This window comes from Lissotriton helveticus, chromosome 6 (genome assembly GCF_964261635.1).
Source record: "Lissotriton helveticus chromosome 6, aLisHel1.1, whole genome shotgun sequence".
NCBI classification, from domain to species: Eukaryota; Metazoa; Chordata; class Amphibia; order Caudata; family Salamandridae; genus Lissotriton; species Lissotriton helveticus.
Window position 1 is genome coordinate 1,700,742,850 of NC_136067.1, and position 18,538 is coordinate 1,700,761,387.

Here is an 18,538-nt window from a genome sequence, read left to right on the forward strand (position 1 = left end):
ATATCAGACTCATTGCAACTGCCATAACATTTCCCAATGCGCCAAATAGGTTTATGGCCTTCTGCTATTGGCTTGTCAGCATAACTAACTCAATCCTATTGTATTGAACAAAAGCTTTCTCGCAAGGCACATTTCAGGCATGCAGTCATAAAACTGCAGATATGTCCAAACATACGGCTGACAAAAAAAACACAATGCCTATTTGTCTACAAGTTTTAATATAGTTCAATAGCAATCTACTTTTTAACGTCTATTGGCTTCAAATTATGGTTTTCATAAAAAATAAGTTAGGCCATTTGTCGTTGTCATAACTTTTCATGATTATTAGATCAGACCTAGGGCATCCAAAATAACTTTTTCCTGTGAATCAATCAGGTCTATGGCCTCGGTTGTTAGTTTGTTACTATAACCAACTCTAACATACTGTATTGATCTTAGCTTCTCACAAGGAAGCTACCAGGCATTCAGTGATAAAATTACGGGTATGTTCATAAATATAAAACCCAACCTAAGGGGATATATATGGATTCTTGCAATGCAAATCTTTTACCCCGGTATTTGTCAGAGGGGGAACCAGCAGCAAAACACTTGCCGAATATGGAAAGCTGTGAGACTCCATGTAATGAATTAGTTGTCTGCAGGCCTTAGCACAGTGTAATAACAATGTACCCTGAAAGGCCTATTGGCTTTAAAAACGTTTTCACAATAAATATTTTAGGACTGCTGCATTTGTCATAACATTTCATGATAAACAGATCACTCTCCTTCATTGCCTTGTAGCCATGACCAACTCAAGCCTTCTATACTGAGCTTAAGCTGTCCCTTGAAGATGAAAAAGTGGAAAAAAAACAAAGCATGTAGAGAGGACGAGTGAGATGTGGGTGTGGCCTCTGTCAAGCCTGAACTAAAACCTGTGTAATGCACAGAAAAGGATTTGTTCAGAGGTGACACACCTATTATAGGGGAAACAGCCATCACTTTGCATGCGTTTCAACACATGCAATTACAAAGCGGTTGTTACATCGACTTGTTGTCGGGGGCGCTCTAACCTAAGGAATAGTATAATTTACTATTCCAACACCTTCCCTACTGTTGCACACACTGGAGTAGGAATAATAAGTTGTACAATTCCTAAGTCCAGCGCGCCCCTGGCAGCAAGTCAATGTAACGGCTTGCGTTGTAATGGTACTGCGATGTAACAACTCGGTTGTTGTAACAACCACGTTGTAATCGCATGTGTTGTAAACGCATGCAATGTAAAGGCCTACATTCATAATATAGTGTTCATATGGAATAAAAATCTAAGCTTTGAAAGATTGGTATGTTTATTCAAAGTTATGTGTTAACCTTTTTTGCAGCAACTCCAGCAGCCAAAACAGAGAGCGGCGAGGAACCTACCTCAAATGTTCCAGGAAAAACAGGCAAGCCTCGGAAAAAGAAAAAAAAAAGTAAGGGCCACACGACTTGTAATCAATTACATTATTCCAGTTTTAAAGTATTTAATGTTAATTGCCAAATCTGATAGTTCTGCCGTATGTTTAAACATCTTTGACATTTACCGAGATCGTCATCCTGGGTGTACTGTTATAAAATGTAGGAGATGTACATAAGTCTTCAGAAACGTTTGGTGTCAAACAGCGAATACATAAAAAACTAAATGAGTGCAGGAACTTCATGGCCCTGGTTCACAGAGCTATTTACAAAATGTAGGGCCCAATTTAGAGTTTGGCAGACAGGGTACTCCATCTCAAATATGGTGGTGTACCCTGTATGCCACTTTCTAAATAGAGTTGAATGGACTGTCATCTTTTCAATGGCAGTCCCTTTGTCACTCTCTAACTTGAGTTGGATGGACTGTCATCTTGTCAACAGCAGTCCCTATGTCACTCTCTAATTTGAGTTGGATGGACTGTTATCTTTTCAACGGCAATCCCTATGTCACTCTCTAATTTGAGTTGGATGGACTGTCATCTTTTCAACTGCAGCCCTTCTGCTTTCGGGTAGCTTACTTTCAAGGGCCCATGGAATTGATTCCTTTGAAGTAAGGGTATCAGATCTCCTGCACTATAATGAGTCTGATTTCTTTTCCTGTTCCTCACTACCAGAAAATACCTGGAGCTGCTGGACAGAAATAAAGAAAAATTACGCCACGACCTTTGGAGAAAGCTCCGAGAGTTTGGGGCTCTTTAGTTTTTCAAAAACAAGCTCACACTTTGGGTGGTTGGTTTTGGAAAACAAAAATGTTTGGTGCACTCACACCTTACATGCTGTGCCTTCATAGGAACTGGTGTGATGAGCGTTCTTCTCAAGTCCCAGAAATCTCTACTGGTGGTGATTTCTAATTATGGTGGGCGGTAGTCCATCAATGTGGTGAACATACTGTCCTCCGTCACCCTGATGGATATTAGGTTAACTTCCAAACTGTTTAAGTGAGCCCTGAGTTTCCTTTACATGTGCAGATTGCCTTTAAGTGTGTAAAGCAACTTTTGCAATCCACATAAGTATGTATTTATAAAAATAGCAGCAGCGGATCCTCCACTATGGCAGAGTTGCGTTCCCCCCCACCCCTGCCAGCACCCTCAAAAACCTGAAAAATAAAAAGATATTAAAACAGGTTTAAAAGGTTTAAAACTTGTTTTATTATCGTTTTCTTTTTCTTTTCCTGAGTCTTGGGGCGGTGCCAGGAGGGTGACAGTACTGTAGGGGGAGGGGTGGGCACTGTTATCAGTGTGCTTGACGGTTTGGCCGGCCGTCTTAGGCCGGCAAAGCCGTCGTGTGCACTGAATCCAACCTGAGCTCCGTTTCCTGGTTGGAGAGAGCAGGCCCAAGCTCCCAGTAAGTCTACGGTGCTCCAGCAAATCCTGAAGCTGCTCTCGTGCATGTTAGCAGCTTCAGGATTGGCCACAGAGGAGTCTATGAACCTGTGCCTGCCTGTAGTGGAGAGGAGCAGAAGAGCACAATGCTGGAGGGTGGTAGGTAAGTTCTATTTTATTTTTTCGATTTATCTCCGCCTTCCCCCATCCACCCCTCCTGAACCCCCCAGCCCGCCTCTTTTCCCTGACATGAGCCGCTCCTGAAAAATTATCAATCTTTTACCACCTGTTTGTGATTGTTCACAAGAATTAATTCAGTTTATTCTCACCCAGCAAATTGTTAGATACTTGGGGCCAGATGTATCAACAATGTATTTTGCAAGTCCTTAATAGCTAATTTTACCAATTCACTACTATGGACTTGCAAAATGCAATGTATGTAGGTTTCGCAAATAAAATTGTGATTCCTACGCATTCCTTATTTGTGACTCGCAATTTACGAGTTAATGAGAATTCTCAAATGTTTGGCAGTAGTTTTCCTGGCAATCGTTACGAGTTTCTTGTTGAATTGGACCCCATATGCAGTCGCGGCCTGCAATTCTCGCGGGTAGGGGTTGGGTAGGGGGTCGTCGGGGTTTGTCGCGCGGGGGTTAAAAGCAAATCTTACCTGATCCTGGTCGTGTGCCGCCTCTGCTCCTGGGCCAGTCCTGAACAGGAAAAGGCATGCTCCCTCCCCTCCTGTAGGCAATCACAACGCTGCAGTTGCGTTGTGATTGGTGCGTAGTCCCGGACAGCGCCTAGCCGAGCACCAGTTGGGAGGACATTTTCTCTGTTAGCTGCATGCAGTCTACATAGAGAAAATGTAGAGTGCGCTTGACTGCTTTGGTCGGCCCCAGGGCCGACCAAAGCAGTCAGGGTACTCGGAGTGGTGCAAGCATCTCCTCCCCGAACCAATCCAACCAGGCATATCCTCCCACCCGCCCCCAACCAGGCATACCTTGCTTTCTGCTTTCTCACAGCGCGAGAAGCAGAAAATAAAATGGTATTTAAAATACCATTTTGTTTTCTGCTTCTCGCACTGCGGTGGCACTCCTCCGCCCTAATGGAGGAGCCGCCCCAGCCCATTTGTCTGGGTACACCAAATGGTGCAAAGGGTTCAAGCAGGTGTTCAGGTTGCTCACACCCGACCCTAAATTCTCCTATCATAGTAGCAAAAGTGCAATTACAGTTAGTTTTGGTATCCCAGGAAATGCTAAAAGTATATGCTGTTTCACAAAGACCAATAAATAATGTCTCTTTAATTAACTGCATTATTGTCAGGGAAACGACTAACCCATACTGCTGTAAAGGCGCAAATACTTACATTCTGGGAACTGAAAAACACAGCAACGAAAAGCTTGGCTTTAGACCTGAAACATCAGAACCCTAGGTACAAGGCTGAGATTCAGCCACTTTATATGATATACAATCCATTTATTGAGTCGACTAATTCACAGAGACTCACCAGGACCCAAGAGGAGCATGTGAAGGCGGGGCAATATGGGCAAAGAGATTTTGCAGTCATCAGAAATGTGCAAAGTCCCCGTTTGCAGTATTCATAACGAAGGTGGAAATGTGCATTTGCCATCCGAAGCACAATGGCCACATTTGCAAGCACCTGCAAGTTGTAATGTGCTTGGTACGAAGCACATTATTCCAACATTTTAAAAAAAAATCTTTTTATTGTTTCCAAACACAAACAACAGACATAAGGATGGACAACCACATTTACATAGAGCCCGACATTTAGTAATGAAAGGAACATTGACACTATTCCGGCAATCAAGACAAATCAAATATTCAGAATCGACCAGTGGCGCAAGGTCCCCTTAATTGACCTACCAATACAGTGTCAAGCCCCCCCGTATAATATACTACTATGATTGAAAGTACTGGGCATCAGGTCTTTATTCCACTCCATCTACAGGTCCATCCTCCCCGTCTAACCGCCCCCCCATCCCCACCCACCCCCCACCCCGCCGCCGGCGCTACTACCAGAAAACTAAATGCAATCAAAGTACTACCATATTGTGTGGGTCATCACACCAACAGTATCATTAAGTATTCTGATTATCGCGGGAGTCAGGAATCGCCTCGCATGCTGGCACCCCAATGTCTAGAGGAGTCGGTCTACTGGTTTTCTTCCTCGGTCAGCGCGCTTGTCTCTGAATCAGTGTCTAGATCTGTCGTCCTTAGCTCCATCACCAGGGCCTCCCAAGCCCGCGCCGCCTCTAGTGCCTTGTCATTATGGGACCTATGAGCCTGCTGCAGTCTAACTGAGCTCTCGCTACTAGCCCAGATGAGTATGGCTGCCTTACATCTAGGGTAGTTAGGCCCCGCCGCTGCCTTCCAGTGAGATGTAATTTCCCTCTTAGCCAGCAAAAATCCTAGCTCTATAAATTTGCTAGTCAATTTAGTTTTGCTAGTGAGTGGAAACCAGTGTAATAGGCAAGTCCCCTTGTCCGGAGTAATCTGTCGCCCCGTTACTCTACAGAGTAAACTAGTTATCTCCTCCCAGTATGTGCCCAACTGCGGACAATCCCACAGCATGTGCAGCAAATCCATGTCCTGTAATCTACACCGAGGTCATAGTGCTGTGTTAACCTGTGTTAACCTGGAAGTACTGGATAATTTTAGCCGGCGTAAGGTATGCCCTGTGTAGTATAAAAAATTGGATCAATTAGAACCTAGCATTTCTGGTGCCCTTCCATGCTCTTTTAAGTATTTGTGACCAGGCCGTGTCGAGTATTTCTTTATCTAAGTCCGTCGCCCATTGCTCAAGTAGCCTCTGCAGCGGGTTCATCCCCTCTCCCAGCATACGTTTGTACAGGCAAGTAACCGCTTTATACGTGCCCGCTGCCATCACCACATATTGGCACGCCCCGCTTGTTGGCGGTTCAGAGAGGCCAGTGCCCTAATGCAAATGGATAGCGGCAACCAGGGCCGCGTGTATTAGGAAATGGCCTCACGGGAGGCCAAAAGTCTCTTGCAATGTACCGTAGGGCAATAGTGCGCCGTCTTCAAATAGATCACCCACCATCTGTAGGCCCAGTGCCTCCCACTCTGCGAAGGCAGACCAATCCCCACCATGCAGTAAGGCCGTGCACATGCCCAGTGGTATTTCCGGAGCGTACGGTCGTTGCACCCCATTTCTATTGTGGAATCGTTTCCAGCAATGCCTCAGGGCGCACTCCACTGTCGACAAACCAGTAGTCCACAATCTCTGCTGCAGGACCACGAAGGACAGAACATGCCGCGGCACATCTGGTTCAGACTCCCTCTCCGGTTCTCGAAACTCCATTGCCACTGCCTGGGTAAGGTGTTGGAATTGTGCAGCTAAATAATACAATTCAAAATCTGGGACGGCGAGGCCCCCTTCCGCTCTTGGCCGTATCAGAGTATCCAATGCTACTCTACGCCGCCCTGCACCCCAGATAAAGCCCCCCACCGCAGAATGGAGTTGCCGAAAAACTGCAACAGGTATTCGTATTGGCAGGGTCCGTAAAAAATTCAAGAACCGAGGAAGCGCCACCATCTTCAACAGCGCTACTCGACCCACCACCGACACACATTATTCCAACATGCAAAGATATATGACACCTCATGAGATCGAACCGCTAAAATAGCTAACATCTGCACAAGATAAAAGTAAACATTTATATGATGGAAGAAGCATTCTTTTTAGTCTGCTCCTCTGAGGTCTATTTCTTCTCGTTCATCTCAATGTCCCTGATCTGCTAGTGCCTAATTTACTAACAAGTAAGTAAGACGCCTAAACTGCCATTTAGCCGACCAGGGAGCTTCTTGCACAATCCCTGCAACGTACCTTGCTTTTATTCACTTCTTCAAACTCGGAACCTCGCGGTACCCGCTCCACGGGTCCCGCATCGCCTGTCCTGCTGAGGGCTTCATCGAGGACGAGGATATTTCTGTGGAACTTTGGCCGAATTGCCGGGCGGGAGGAGAGCATTCCAGCAGGGCTGCGAGCGCCAGGTGAGGGACAGGGACTCCATTTCCCAGGAGCCCCTCTGTTACCATCACCTGCACCTGGACGCTCTCCCTGGCTGCCCCGCCCCCAACGAGCTCATCCCCTTAATAGGAACAGCTGAACCCCGCGGCGCGGGAGCGTCCCGGGAGAAGCCCGGGACAAGGGTGGGACCGTCTGTGGCCGTCCGGGGCCGCTGGAGGCCGGGCTGGGCCACCCCCCTTTTATCTGTGAAAGCAGGCCCATGGTATTGGCATACTCTGGAGACTATTGACTGAATACTGATTATTATTTCCACAGCTAAATATATTTAGGTGTTTGCGCGGAGTTGCTGTTTTATAGTTATTAGGCTCGTTTATACATTGTTATTCAAATTTTGATGAAAGTTAAAATGTCTTCACTCGAAGTGACCCCACGGCCGACTTCGGCTGGATCTCTCATTCTGGGTCCTTTAGACAAATTCTTTGCAAAAATAAAGAGTGATACTGACAAGGAACTCACGCTCGCTGAGAAGCGAGCGGGACGTCGCCTATCAATCGAGTTGCTAAAACTAAGACCACTCCTTGCCGAAAACATTTATTCAGCTAGTCCTACAGATTCAACCAAATGTAAAGATTCTGACAGTGAGTGTCTTAGTACAGAGGGCATCCCACTCATATTTCAGACTAATCATCCTGTCCAAAATGACATTATAGTCATTCCTGATCCTACCACCTTAGAGTCTATTGATAATCAGCTAATTGACCTTAGTACTCCCCCATCGAATCGTTTAGCCCCTCTCCATGATATAAATGTACCCTCCCCTTTATTTACACCCTTGGGTTTAGATGAGCTCTCTCACTTACCTAGTAACCTTGAAAAATCAAAGAAATCTCTTACCAAGAAAAGTAATAAGGGTTTTAACAGAGTCTCTGGCTCACCCCCGAGAAAGAGAAGAAGGAAGGGCGCACCTATAAAGGGAAATAGTTCTTTCATGTCCCCCCCTATACATACGATGTTCAAAGATGTGGAAAAAAGGGACTTCGGAGGGAATGCGTCTGTCAAATCAATATCTGTTCCAAGCTACGAAGGCTTACTTAATGATATTGATGACCTTATCAAGGCTCTGATACTCCCACTTACCGAAAGGGTTAAAATACTAGTGGGAAAAATGGATCAGATCCTTGATGGACAAAAGGCAGCTTTCGATTGTAATTTTGATAAACAAATAAATAAGAACCAAGCTGCTAAACTACCTCCCACTGAATTAGCTAAGCAACATATTGGTCCTCCTACAGTAATTAATAAGCCTGCTGTGGGGAGATCTAATTCAGCGGCAGGTATTAAACCATCTAATAAATTGTCGACAACATCCGACAAGACAAGTAAGGATACTCCTCATCTTAATACAGGGACACAAAAAAGAAGTCACCATATAGCAGATATCTCAAATGGCACAATCCCTGCGACAACTATGAGAATAAGAAATGTAGTCGACTTACCCCCGGATTCCCTAAACTTTGTTATCGTCCTCACAGGAGTCCCACCTATACCAAATGATGGCCATGAACATCACTCAAGCCTAAAAAATAAGGTCATTCATTGGCTTAGGAAAAATAGACCATTACCACCACACCTAAATTGTGATATAGTGTCGGTTAGGCGATGTAAGTGGGTGGGACTGAGGCCAAAGGACATTGAAGGTGATGTCATTATTGTGAATTTTAAAGATCACAGATTGGTCACGCATATCAGCGATTGGTACCCTGGGGACGGGGAGGGGGGAATTGCTACCCACAATCTGAGCTATTTCTATCCGGAAGCCCTTATGAAGCCTCCACCCATTCGTAATCCACCAAGGAAGAATAGAAATCATGGTAATCGAAACTACTGGAGACCAGAAGTTCTACTTAGACCTACCTTACCGTTAAACCAAGCTCAAAGGCATTTTAATGGAAATGATCCCCCCTTCCCCCAACCCATGCTCACTCCTTACCATCCTAAGAGCAATAGATCTAAAGTACCATACAGGCTAGATTTCCCTATGAACCCGGTGGCCAATAATCTTTATAATAGGAATTTTGACTCTTGTACACCTCTGTTATATCCAAACTACCTACAGGTTCACAATCATAATTTCAATGCCAACAAACCGAGGGATCCTTACCAGATCTATGATCCCAAGGATACTTGGCATATACCCCTGTCTAATTTATTCCATCCTTTCTCTCGAATGGATGAGAATGAATGACTTGATATGTCATATAAAGCGAAAGAGTCCCATGATGGGCACCCGAGGAGGGGCTGTTTCATGGACCAAATTGACTTATCAAGTGTCCCTAGGGACCAACAGGTCCAAAAAATATGTGGGGAAGATCAACTAAGACTTACTATAGAACATATCTCAGCCCCACATTATCCCCAGTTACCCCTTAATGATTGTAGCCAAGAAAAGGAAGAACATGTTACCACCTATGAGCTGGGGGAACAGAGGATCCAAGAGCCGGGCTGCTATATTAGCACTCGGGACGATAGGCCAAAGAGTGGCAGGGAATATTTAAGGGTGCAAAATAAGGAACTTAAGATTATAAGTTGGAATGTTGCATGACTCAAGCAAATGGTCACCGATTTAGAATGGCTAAAGGTTATCCCAGATAAAGATATAATATTACTGCAGGAAACCTGGGCGCTGACAGCTGTACACATAGAAGGCTTGCATTGCTATTGTATTAAGGCCGAAATGCCGGTTTTTGGCCGCCCGATGGGAGGTTTATTAATAGGGTTTAAGACAAACATAGGGGGGTCCGTAAAATTGATCCCCTCAAAAAACCCAAACATCCAGATAATTGAGTATACTTGTAGGCTCCCATACTATTTAATTAATTTCTATAATAACGATTTTAGCTCAACTCCGAATAAGAATTATATAGATCTTTTCGGGGAATTATCAAAAATAGCGGAAAAATCTCACAATCAGGTGAGCACTAGGACAATCTTAGCAGGAGATTTTAATGCAAAGTTTATAACATCTAAAAGGGATAATGTACAAACAGATAGGGGTTATAAACGGGGCAAGGAATTAGAATATTTTCTTAATGAACACATCTTAACAGACATAATGGATGTTAATAAAAATGAGTCATCTACCTATATTCCAACCTTCAGAGGACGAGAATTCTCTAGTACAGTGGATTATATCTTTATGTCTTCTGACCTAATAGATCGAGTCAAGAAGGCTGGTGTTCTTGAAACTGCCTTTGGCGACCACAATGCCCTGGAGGTTAACATTGGCCTAGGTCCCCCTAGTGCCTCTGTCCGCTTCCTGGGAGCAAGGGATATTGTGGCCTCGACTAATAATCTAAGACTAAAATGGCGAGGGATAGATAGTGGCCAAGTAACAAACACAATTATAAGTAACCATGGTCTGTTAATTGAATCCTGCTCCTTGGATGATGAGAACCATCAAAGAATAGTAAAAGACTTCTCTAAACTGTGTAACATTATAAAATCCCTTTTAAGTGTCCCTATTAAATTGATTACCCCTGAGCCACGGTGGTTTGATCAACATTGCTCTGCAGCTAATAAAGCTCTCCGTAGAGCCTTAAACTGCAAACCCAGAAGTACAAAGGATGTGAGGGCCGCCAGACAAAATTATAAAATAGCTATAGGTTCAAGGAAGGCTGGTCTATTAGTTGAGCAATGGGAGGCATTAACAACTGCTGCTGCACTAGGGAGCAGTACGACCTTTTGGCCTGCTGTTAAAAAGATGCGTGAAATGGGTAAGCAACTAACCCCAACTAGCTGTATTATAGCAAGTGAGCAATGGGAATTGCACTTTTCCAAAATATATGCTATCCCTGGAGCTGATACAGAAGACTATGCCCAAGGAACGCTGGAATCCTTAGAAATCACCTTTGGGGAAGTCATCATGGCCATTAATCAGAGCCTTGGTAACAAGGCACCTGGGCCTGATGGCTTCCCAATAGATATAATTAAGTATAAACCGGAACTCTGGGGGAACATTTTTGTGAACCTTTTTAAATAGTTTACCTTATGTCCCAATACCCGCATCCTGGTCCTCAAGTATAATAGTGCCAATTTACAAAAAGGGAGAACGATCTGAGCCTGTAAATTACAGGCCTATTTCGCTCCTGGACAATACACTGAAGATCATGGGCAGGGTTCTGTATAATAGAGTCAACGATTGGGCTGAGGAAATGGGGATACTAGACCGTTGTCAAATGGGTTTTAGATGCAAGGTTGGAACCATTGAGCAATGCCTAAATTTAAATCTTTTAGTTAGTAAATATAACATAGCTAAGGCATCTCCCATTTACCTTGCATTCATGGACTTATCATCCGCATTTGACCTAGTAAATAGGTCAAAATTGTGGTCGATCCTTTTGTCGTACGGCCTGGACCCCCCCCTGGTGCATTTCCTCGCATACCTGCATAAAGATACAAAGGCGCAGGTTCGGATTGACATGGAGGGTACAGTTTCTGGGCCAATTAGTGTAGAAAGAGGTGTAAGACAGGGGTGCGTTTTAGCACCCCTGTTATTCATCATCTATATAAATGGCCTGAGCAATTCTCTCAAGATGGCTACCTCAGATGTTCCCAAAATCAAAGGAGGCCTATTACCTTGTCTTTTGTATGCGGATGACGCCGTGCTCATGGGATTAACACCAAACGCCCTACGTGCACTAGTCAGGGACTTTTCACTTTATATGGGGAATTTGGATCTTAAAGTAAATTTAAAAAAATCATTTATCATGTCCTGTGGGCCGGGCGCTAGGCAATTAAACTCCATTACGATAGGAGCTGATAAGCTGCTCTCAACTAAAATTTTCCCTTATTTAGGTATAGTCTTTGCTGCGAGCGGCCTGTGGGGTGGGCATATTGCCCATGCCACAGGCAAGTTCTCAAAGGCTATAAATTCAATTTTATCCCTCCCCAAACCAAGGAAAATTGGAGCAACTAAAGCCATTTTAAAGATATATAGGCTCCAATGTACACCAGTGGCAACCTACGGCGCCGAAATATGGGGTTCTTCAAAAACCCCCAACTTACAAAAAGAAGAGAATCGGCTGTGTAGGAAATTACTGGGGGTTCCCATCTCATCATCAGTGGTACATTTGCCACTCAGAGCTGAATATACCTTACATTAGTGATTTTATTGCTGCCAGGCCAGTACTATTTTGGCTGGCTATCTGGGTAAACGATTATGCTAGCCTAACACAGGACATTTTAAGGGAATGTTTAGCTTGTGACAAATGGAACAAGATCCCATGGCTTTGAGGTATACAAGAAAGTTTGTCTAGCATAGACGGAGGAGACCTCTTTGATAATCCATCTCACATTAAGAGGTCCGATAAAAAGGAAGTTCAACATGAACTATATGCTATCTACAATAGAAATAGACTGTCAGAAGAGATGCGAAAACAAACTGTTGTGTCCTATATTAATAATGACTTACCAACTCAACACCTGCCATTGTATCTGATATTACCAATGTGCAGTTGGGAAAGATCGTTACTTTTTAGAATGAGAGCAGGAACGATAAAGTTTTCCCTCTGCTTTCCTTTGGGACACAGCCCACATGGAAATATTCCGTGTCCTTGTGATGGAATTAGTAAACAAAGTGATTTACATTTCTTTTTTATGTGTAAGTTTTATATGAAATATATTAAATGGTTTTTAGCCCCATATTTCAAAAAACATAGACCTCTCTCTTTGAATCAGTCCTATCTCATGCTCCTAAAATTGGAAAATGATGAATTTATATTTCGCACAAGTACTTTTTTAAAAGTTATTTTTAATGTTCGTAGAAGTATGGAATGCCCTTAATCTATTTGGACTCTTTATGGCTATTGACCTCCTTTTTCCTTTTCTTTTTCTCTAGATTGGAAATATATGACTTATTATTTGTACTCTTATGCACTATATAAACATCTATTTTTACTTAGGTACTGTAATTTTGAATATGTTGAACTGTATTTTAAGATTGTACTTTTATGGATTTTTCTTGTAATCCGAATAAAGATTTTGAATCGAATCGAACAAGTAAGTGCTGGGACCCATGTCAGCAGGCCACTGCAGCTTGCATCCGCCCACTGCCTGTGCCAGCGCTGCAAATGCCAGCACTAACACAACTACTAAGCATCACACTCCTCCAAGTGTGATCATTGAGACTATTCAAGGCCCTAAATCTATAAGAATGTCTAGGAAGGTTGATATTACTCAATTTAAAGGTATATTGAATTAATGAACAACTGTTGTTTTGCTCGTCTCTATATTAGACAAACAGGGCCACCATGTAGCAGGCGGTCATAAGTGCTGGTGTTGACAGTTAAGGGCCGGTGACGAGCACCGGAAACCACCGGCTCAGATTAAGCACTGTGCACTGCGACCCAGAAGAAGAGTTCAAGGCGTGCGGTGTCATTGTTTTTTCTCCAATTACTGCACAACAATAGGCACAGCGGCATTTTCCATCAGGACCTTTCCGGAGTTGAGTTGCGGATGCTTCCTGACGCTGAACTTTTGCAGGGGGCAAAACCTTGCTTTTTGTGGAGCGTGCTGTACGGTGTATGTACTGTGCTGAGTCAGTACCAGTTTGTACCTCTGCTGTGCAGAACCGGTTTCTGTGTCTGACAGTGAACGACAGGCATTGATACATTTGATCTAGTTTAAAAAAAACTGGTTTCTACATCACCAAAGGACAGCAAATGCATCCTGGTCTCAAAGGAAGGCCCTTACCAAACCTCCCCACCATGGACGTCAATTAGGATCTACCCCTGGCAGATTCCCTGAGACCCGTGACTTGCAGGGCTCGCTGTGGGATGTTTCATTTATGAAAAAGGAAAACAAGAATTTTAGACTTTTTAACACAGACCGTGAGTATCCAGGGAGCGACAACATCCCTCCATGCTTTATAATTCCTTTGGTTTTGTCTGGAAAAAATCATTAACGTTTTTGCTTCATGAAATGGTTTTAATATTGACACAAAATGTTGTTAATATAGGCATTGACGTTTTGTTCTTGGCATATGTGTACACACTTGGTGGGTTTGATACATTGTTGATCTCACTTAATTTCCTTTCTCATAAATACAGTTGACTTTGAACAAAAGAAATTCCGTATCATGAGAACGAAGTTAATAGTGATACTATAATGATGTATGCCAATTAGTCCAGTAATACACAGGAAGTTTTGTGGTGGTGGTGTGCTATTTTATTAGTGCTTTCCCAGCACCTTCAATGGAGTAATACTCCTTACATGTGTGTGAGTGCTAGTAAGAGAACATCAATACAGGTCAAAACTTTGGGCTCACTACTTTGCTGCGTCTCATCCACTTGGCTGAAATGTGTATACCTAGCGATGCAAAGTGCACAGTTCCCACATCGCTTAACTCCATCCTCCTTTCATCTCAAAGAGATTAAAGCAGCTGAATGTCACAACTTTCCCATACTTCTTGGTGTTTAGGATCACAGATCTGTTTGAGTGCCTCTGCTTTGATCCCTTGATATCTTCTTAGTGTACTGGTGGAGGTGAAGTGAGGTTCTTGCTGCCGTGACTACTCTTTAGTACATGCTGCACTTGGCCTTTTCTGCAGGGTCCTCCCCAGACTTTCTGCTTACACCCTCCTGTTTTTCTAAACCCGTGTTTGTTAGCTTTTAGGATTTTGCACACCATAACACTGCTAACCAGTGCTAAAGTGCTTGTTCTATTGCCTTAACCCATGGTAGAATCAGCTTACACCCATTTGGCCTATTTAATTCAGCAGGTCCACATCAGCTAGTGACAACACCTACTCATATAGCAGGCCATACCTTGGATGGACTGTTTACTAGTAATACTAACATCTCTATATCCTCTGTTTTACCCCTTACCTGGACTGACCACTCCGCAATATTCTGCACTATTCAGGTTATAAAAGCTAAGTCAAAGTACACTATTTCTCGTTTCCCGAAACAGGTTCGAGCATGGAAGAATACTGACATTCAACTCTTGCAAAAAACGCTTTCCTCCACCCAACAGGAAGTTATAGGAGACCCCGATATAGCGGCCAATAACTATTCCTCCTTGCTACATAATGCCTTCAGCACAACAGTACCAGTTAAGAATGTTTCCATTAATCGAAATATCCCGTCAGCTTCCTGGTTCTCAGAGGCTTTAAGACTCGAGAAACAACGATGCAGAAATCTAGAGAGAAAATGGCGTAAACACTATAATAATAATGCCAAAGAAGTATACAAGGACTCATTGACCAAATATAACCTTCTCATTTTGGTAGAAAAAAGTAAATACTATCGAACGCAAATCCGAAATAATGCTCTTCGGTGCGGCCAAATCCATCTGGTCCCAAGAATGGTGGCCACCGGAACTTGGATCCTGCCCATCCCCAAAAGACACTGTTCGGAACCTGGGCTTCATCCTTGATGACAAGCTGTCCATGGTTCCCCATACGAATAAATTAGTACATACCTGCATAGGTATCATGAGGAGCCTAAGGAAAATATTCAAATGGCTGCCCTTGATCTATCGTAAACCATTGATTCAAGGCTTAATTACCAGCCGCCTTGACTATGGTAACGCCCTCCTTGCTGACGCAAACGAGGGCACACTAAGTAAGCTGCAGACACTCCAAAATGCAGCAGCCAGACTGACCCTTGACTTACCCCTACGCACCCCCTCTGCCCCTTGCCTGAAGAAACTGCACTGGCTTCCAGTCAGAAAGCGCATAAGGTTCAAGATCTGTTGCCTAGTGCACAAATCATTAAATGGACAAGGCCCGAAATATTTAAAAAACAAACTCCAGGAATATTGCCCGGAAAGAACATTACGATCTTCAAACAAATATTTCCTAAAGATACCAAGAGTCCGTACTGTTAGAAATGGAGATAGGAGTTTCTCAAAGGTGGGCCCCACGGCATGGAACTCCCTGCCTACGGCTTTAAGATCCAACCAGAATCACAAGATTTTCCGGAAAGAACTCAAAACACTACTATTCAAGGCACCAGCATAACAACTCCTCTCTCTCGCATGACCTATAACCTCTGCCAGCGCTGTGAGACCTAATTGGTGAATTGTGCGCTTTACAAAAATAAAAATACATACATACATACATACATGGCCAAAAATTCCACCAAGCAGTTATTTCAGGTAGTAACCAAACTTTCTAATACACCTACAAGTACAGTTACAGATGTGTCACCTGCTCTTTGCAACTCTCTTGCTAATTTCTTTGCAGAAAAAGTTCTTCAGATGTATTCAAACTTCTCCATGCAAGTGAAGTCAGATCCCCCTAGCATAAATGGTTTGGCCAATTCCCCCGCTACGGGGTTGGCAGAATTTAGTCAGGTCTCATCTGAACAAGTAAGAGAGCTCATCTTCTCCATTATATCAGGATTCCACTCTTGATCCTTGTCCTTCTTCAATGTTAAAACTTATTCCAGAGCACATAGTCCCTATTCTTACCAACATTATTAATTCAATATTTCACACCGGTTTATATCCTCAGATTTGAAAGAAGACCATCATTAAACCCCTATTAAAAAAAGCCAACTTGGAATCCACAGATCCTAAAAACTATAGGCCTATAGCATGCCTTCCTTTCCCATCAAAGATTGTTGAAAAAATAATGAACATCCAATTATCCCAATTCATTTATCACAATAATCTATTGGATCCCACTCAATTTGGATTCAGAAAGGGTCATCGGACGGAGACAGCCCTCATCAAGGCCTCCGATGAGATAAGGATGATATTAGAACAGGGCGGTGCAGCGGTCCTTATTTTACTAAATGTGTCCGCGGCATTTGACATGGTCGATCATTCCATTCTAATCGACCGTGTCTCGGCCCTAGGCATTGGCCATAAGGCCAAAATGCTATTAACCTCCTTTCTCGCCAATTGAACTGAATCAGTTAAGCTTGGCGAATCCTACTCTCCAGTGTTCTCTCTCCCCTGTGGGGTGCCACAAGGATCCTCCATTAGTCCAACCTTATTTAATATCTACGTGTCGGACCTGGCCTGGGTCATTAAAGATCTCAGGATGAGAAAAACCTCATACGCCGACGACACCCAATTGGTATTGTCGGTACATAATGATGGTGTGCAAGTGGCGGCCAGCTTTCAGGAGGGAATGTTAGCTATCAGCTCCTGGATGGCACGTAACTGCCTAAAGTTAAACTCTGATAAAACTGAGGTAATGACCTTTGGCAGCTTAACCCCTGGTTGGTCCTCAGTTTGGTGGCCAACTGACTTGGGACCTCCACCTCAACCAGTCACTTAGGTTAGGAATCTTGGTGTTATGTTCGATTACAAGCTCTCGTTCATTCACCACGCAAATTTGGTTGTGTCCTCAGCCTTCCATATTCTCAGAATGATAAGGAAGCTTCTTCCCTTCCTTCCCTCTAGTGCAGGAAAGACTCTCATGTGTACGCTTGTGATGTCAAAGATCGACTATTGCAACGGCCTCTTTCTGAATGCTCAGGAGAGAGTTTTTAATAAACAGCAATTAGTTCAGAATGCAGCGGCAAGAATGCTTTCTGGCACTCCTAAATTTAATTCAATCTCCCCAGTTATTCGCCAATTACATTGCCTACCAATCAGAAGCCGAACCAAATTCAAGGCATTATGCATAACATATAAAGCAATCAATAACTTTGGACCAGAGTTCCTAAAAAAAACACTTTGCCTATATATTCCCACCAGAACCCTTCGCTCTTCTTCAGCTCACTGCCTAACCATCCCACGCACAAAGAAATCATCATGGGGAGACAGATCCTTTATAGTTGCTACTGCTAAACTTTGGAATACCCTCCCGTTACACATCAAGGCCAGCCCATCCCTCCTGATATTAAGGAAGTCGGTAAAAACGTGGCTGTTCAACCAGTAAGCACTCTTATCAACCTTATGTTCTTTTATCTTTCAGCGCCAAGACACCTCTGGGTATTTGTGCGCTATAAAAATTTCATAAAATAAACTTACTTGTAGGTCCTTATTAAGGTAGTACTACATGTACCCAGGACTTGTAAATTAAATACTGCAAGTGGGCCTCCAGCATTGATTGTATCAGCCACTTGAGTAACCCTTTAAACCTGTCTCAGGCCTGCCATTGAGACTGTGTGTGCAGTTTAAACTACCATTTCGACCTGATAAAATTAACTTTTTGCCAGGCTCAAACCTTAGCTTTTCATACATATAAGTCACCTCTAGGCCCTGGACAGCCCTGAGTGCAGTGTGCAGTGTATTTAAAAAATAAGACATGCCCTGGTAGTGAAAAACTCTCAAATTCATTTTTAACTATTGTATGGCTTACCTCTCCCAGAGGATAACATGGGAGTTACCTTATAATGTTTAATAAGCAGTAACCTCCAAATGGTACCAGGTAACCAGTTTATGGTTAGTGTCTTTGGAATTGGAATGAAAAATCCTTTCTTATGGTAAAGTCGGATTTTAAATTACAGTTTTGGAAATTAAATTTTTAGAAAGTTGGCATTTTCCTGCCTTACCCTTTTAGTGCCTGCAACCTGTGTCTGGGTCACATGACTGGGTGTAGCTGATAGTTGACCTTTTTGTATTCCTCCTAGAAAGCCATACACGACTGTGTGCTTAGGTGTGCCTTGATGGGCCATCACTGGCGGGATGGGAGGGTGGAACTCTACTTACACTTGAATAGGCTGCATGCCCCTTTTAGTTAGGACAGGGTATGCAGGGG

General features: G+C 43.4%; 1 protein-coding gene across 13 annotated transcripts in view; it reads left to right on the forward strand.

Annotated features, from left to right (window-relative positions):
• LOC144763708 (uncharacterized) overlaps window positions 1-18,538 on the forward strand; it is a 2,434,724-nt gene that overhangs the window by 942,103 nt on the left and 1,474,083 nt on the right. For all 13 annotated transcript variants that reach the window (XM_078649561.1, XM_078649562.1, XM_078649564.1 and 10 more), the window contains one exon: window positions 1,359-1,448. In XM_078649561.1, the coding sequence (XP_078505687.1) occupies window positions 1,359-1,448 (90 nt within the window). The remainder of the gene's footprint in view (window positions 1-1,358; window positions 1,449-18,538) is intronic.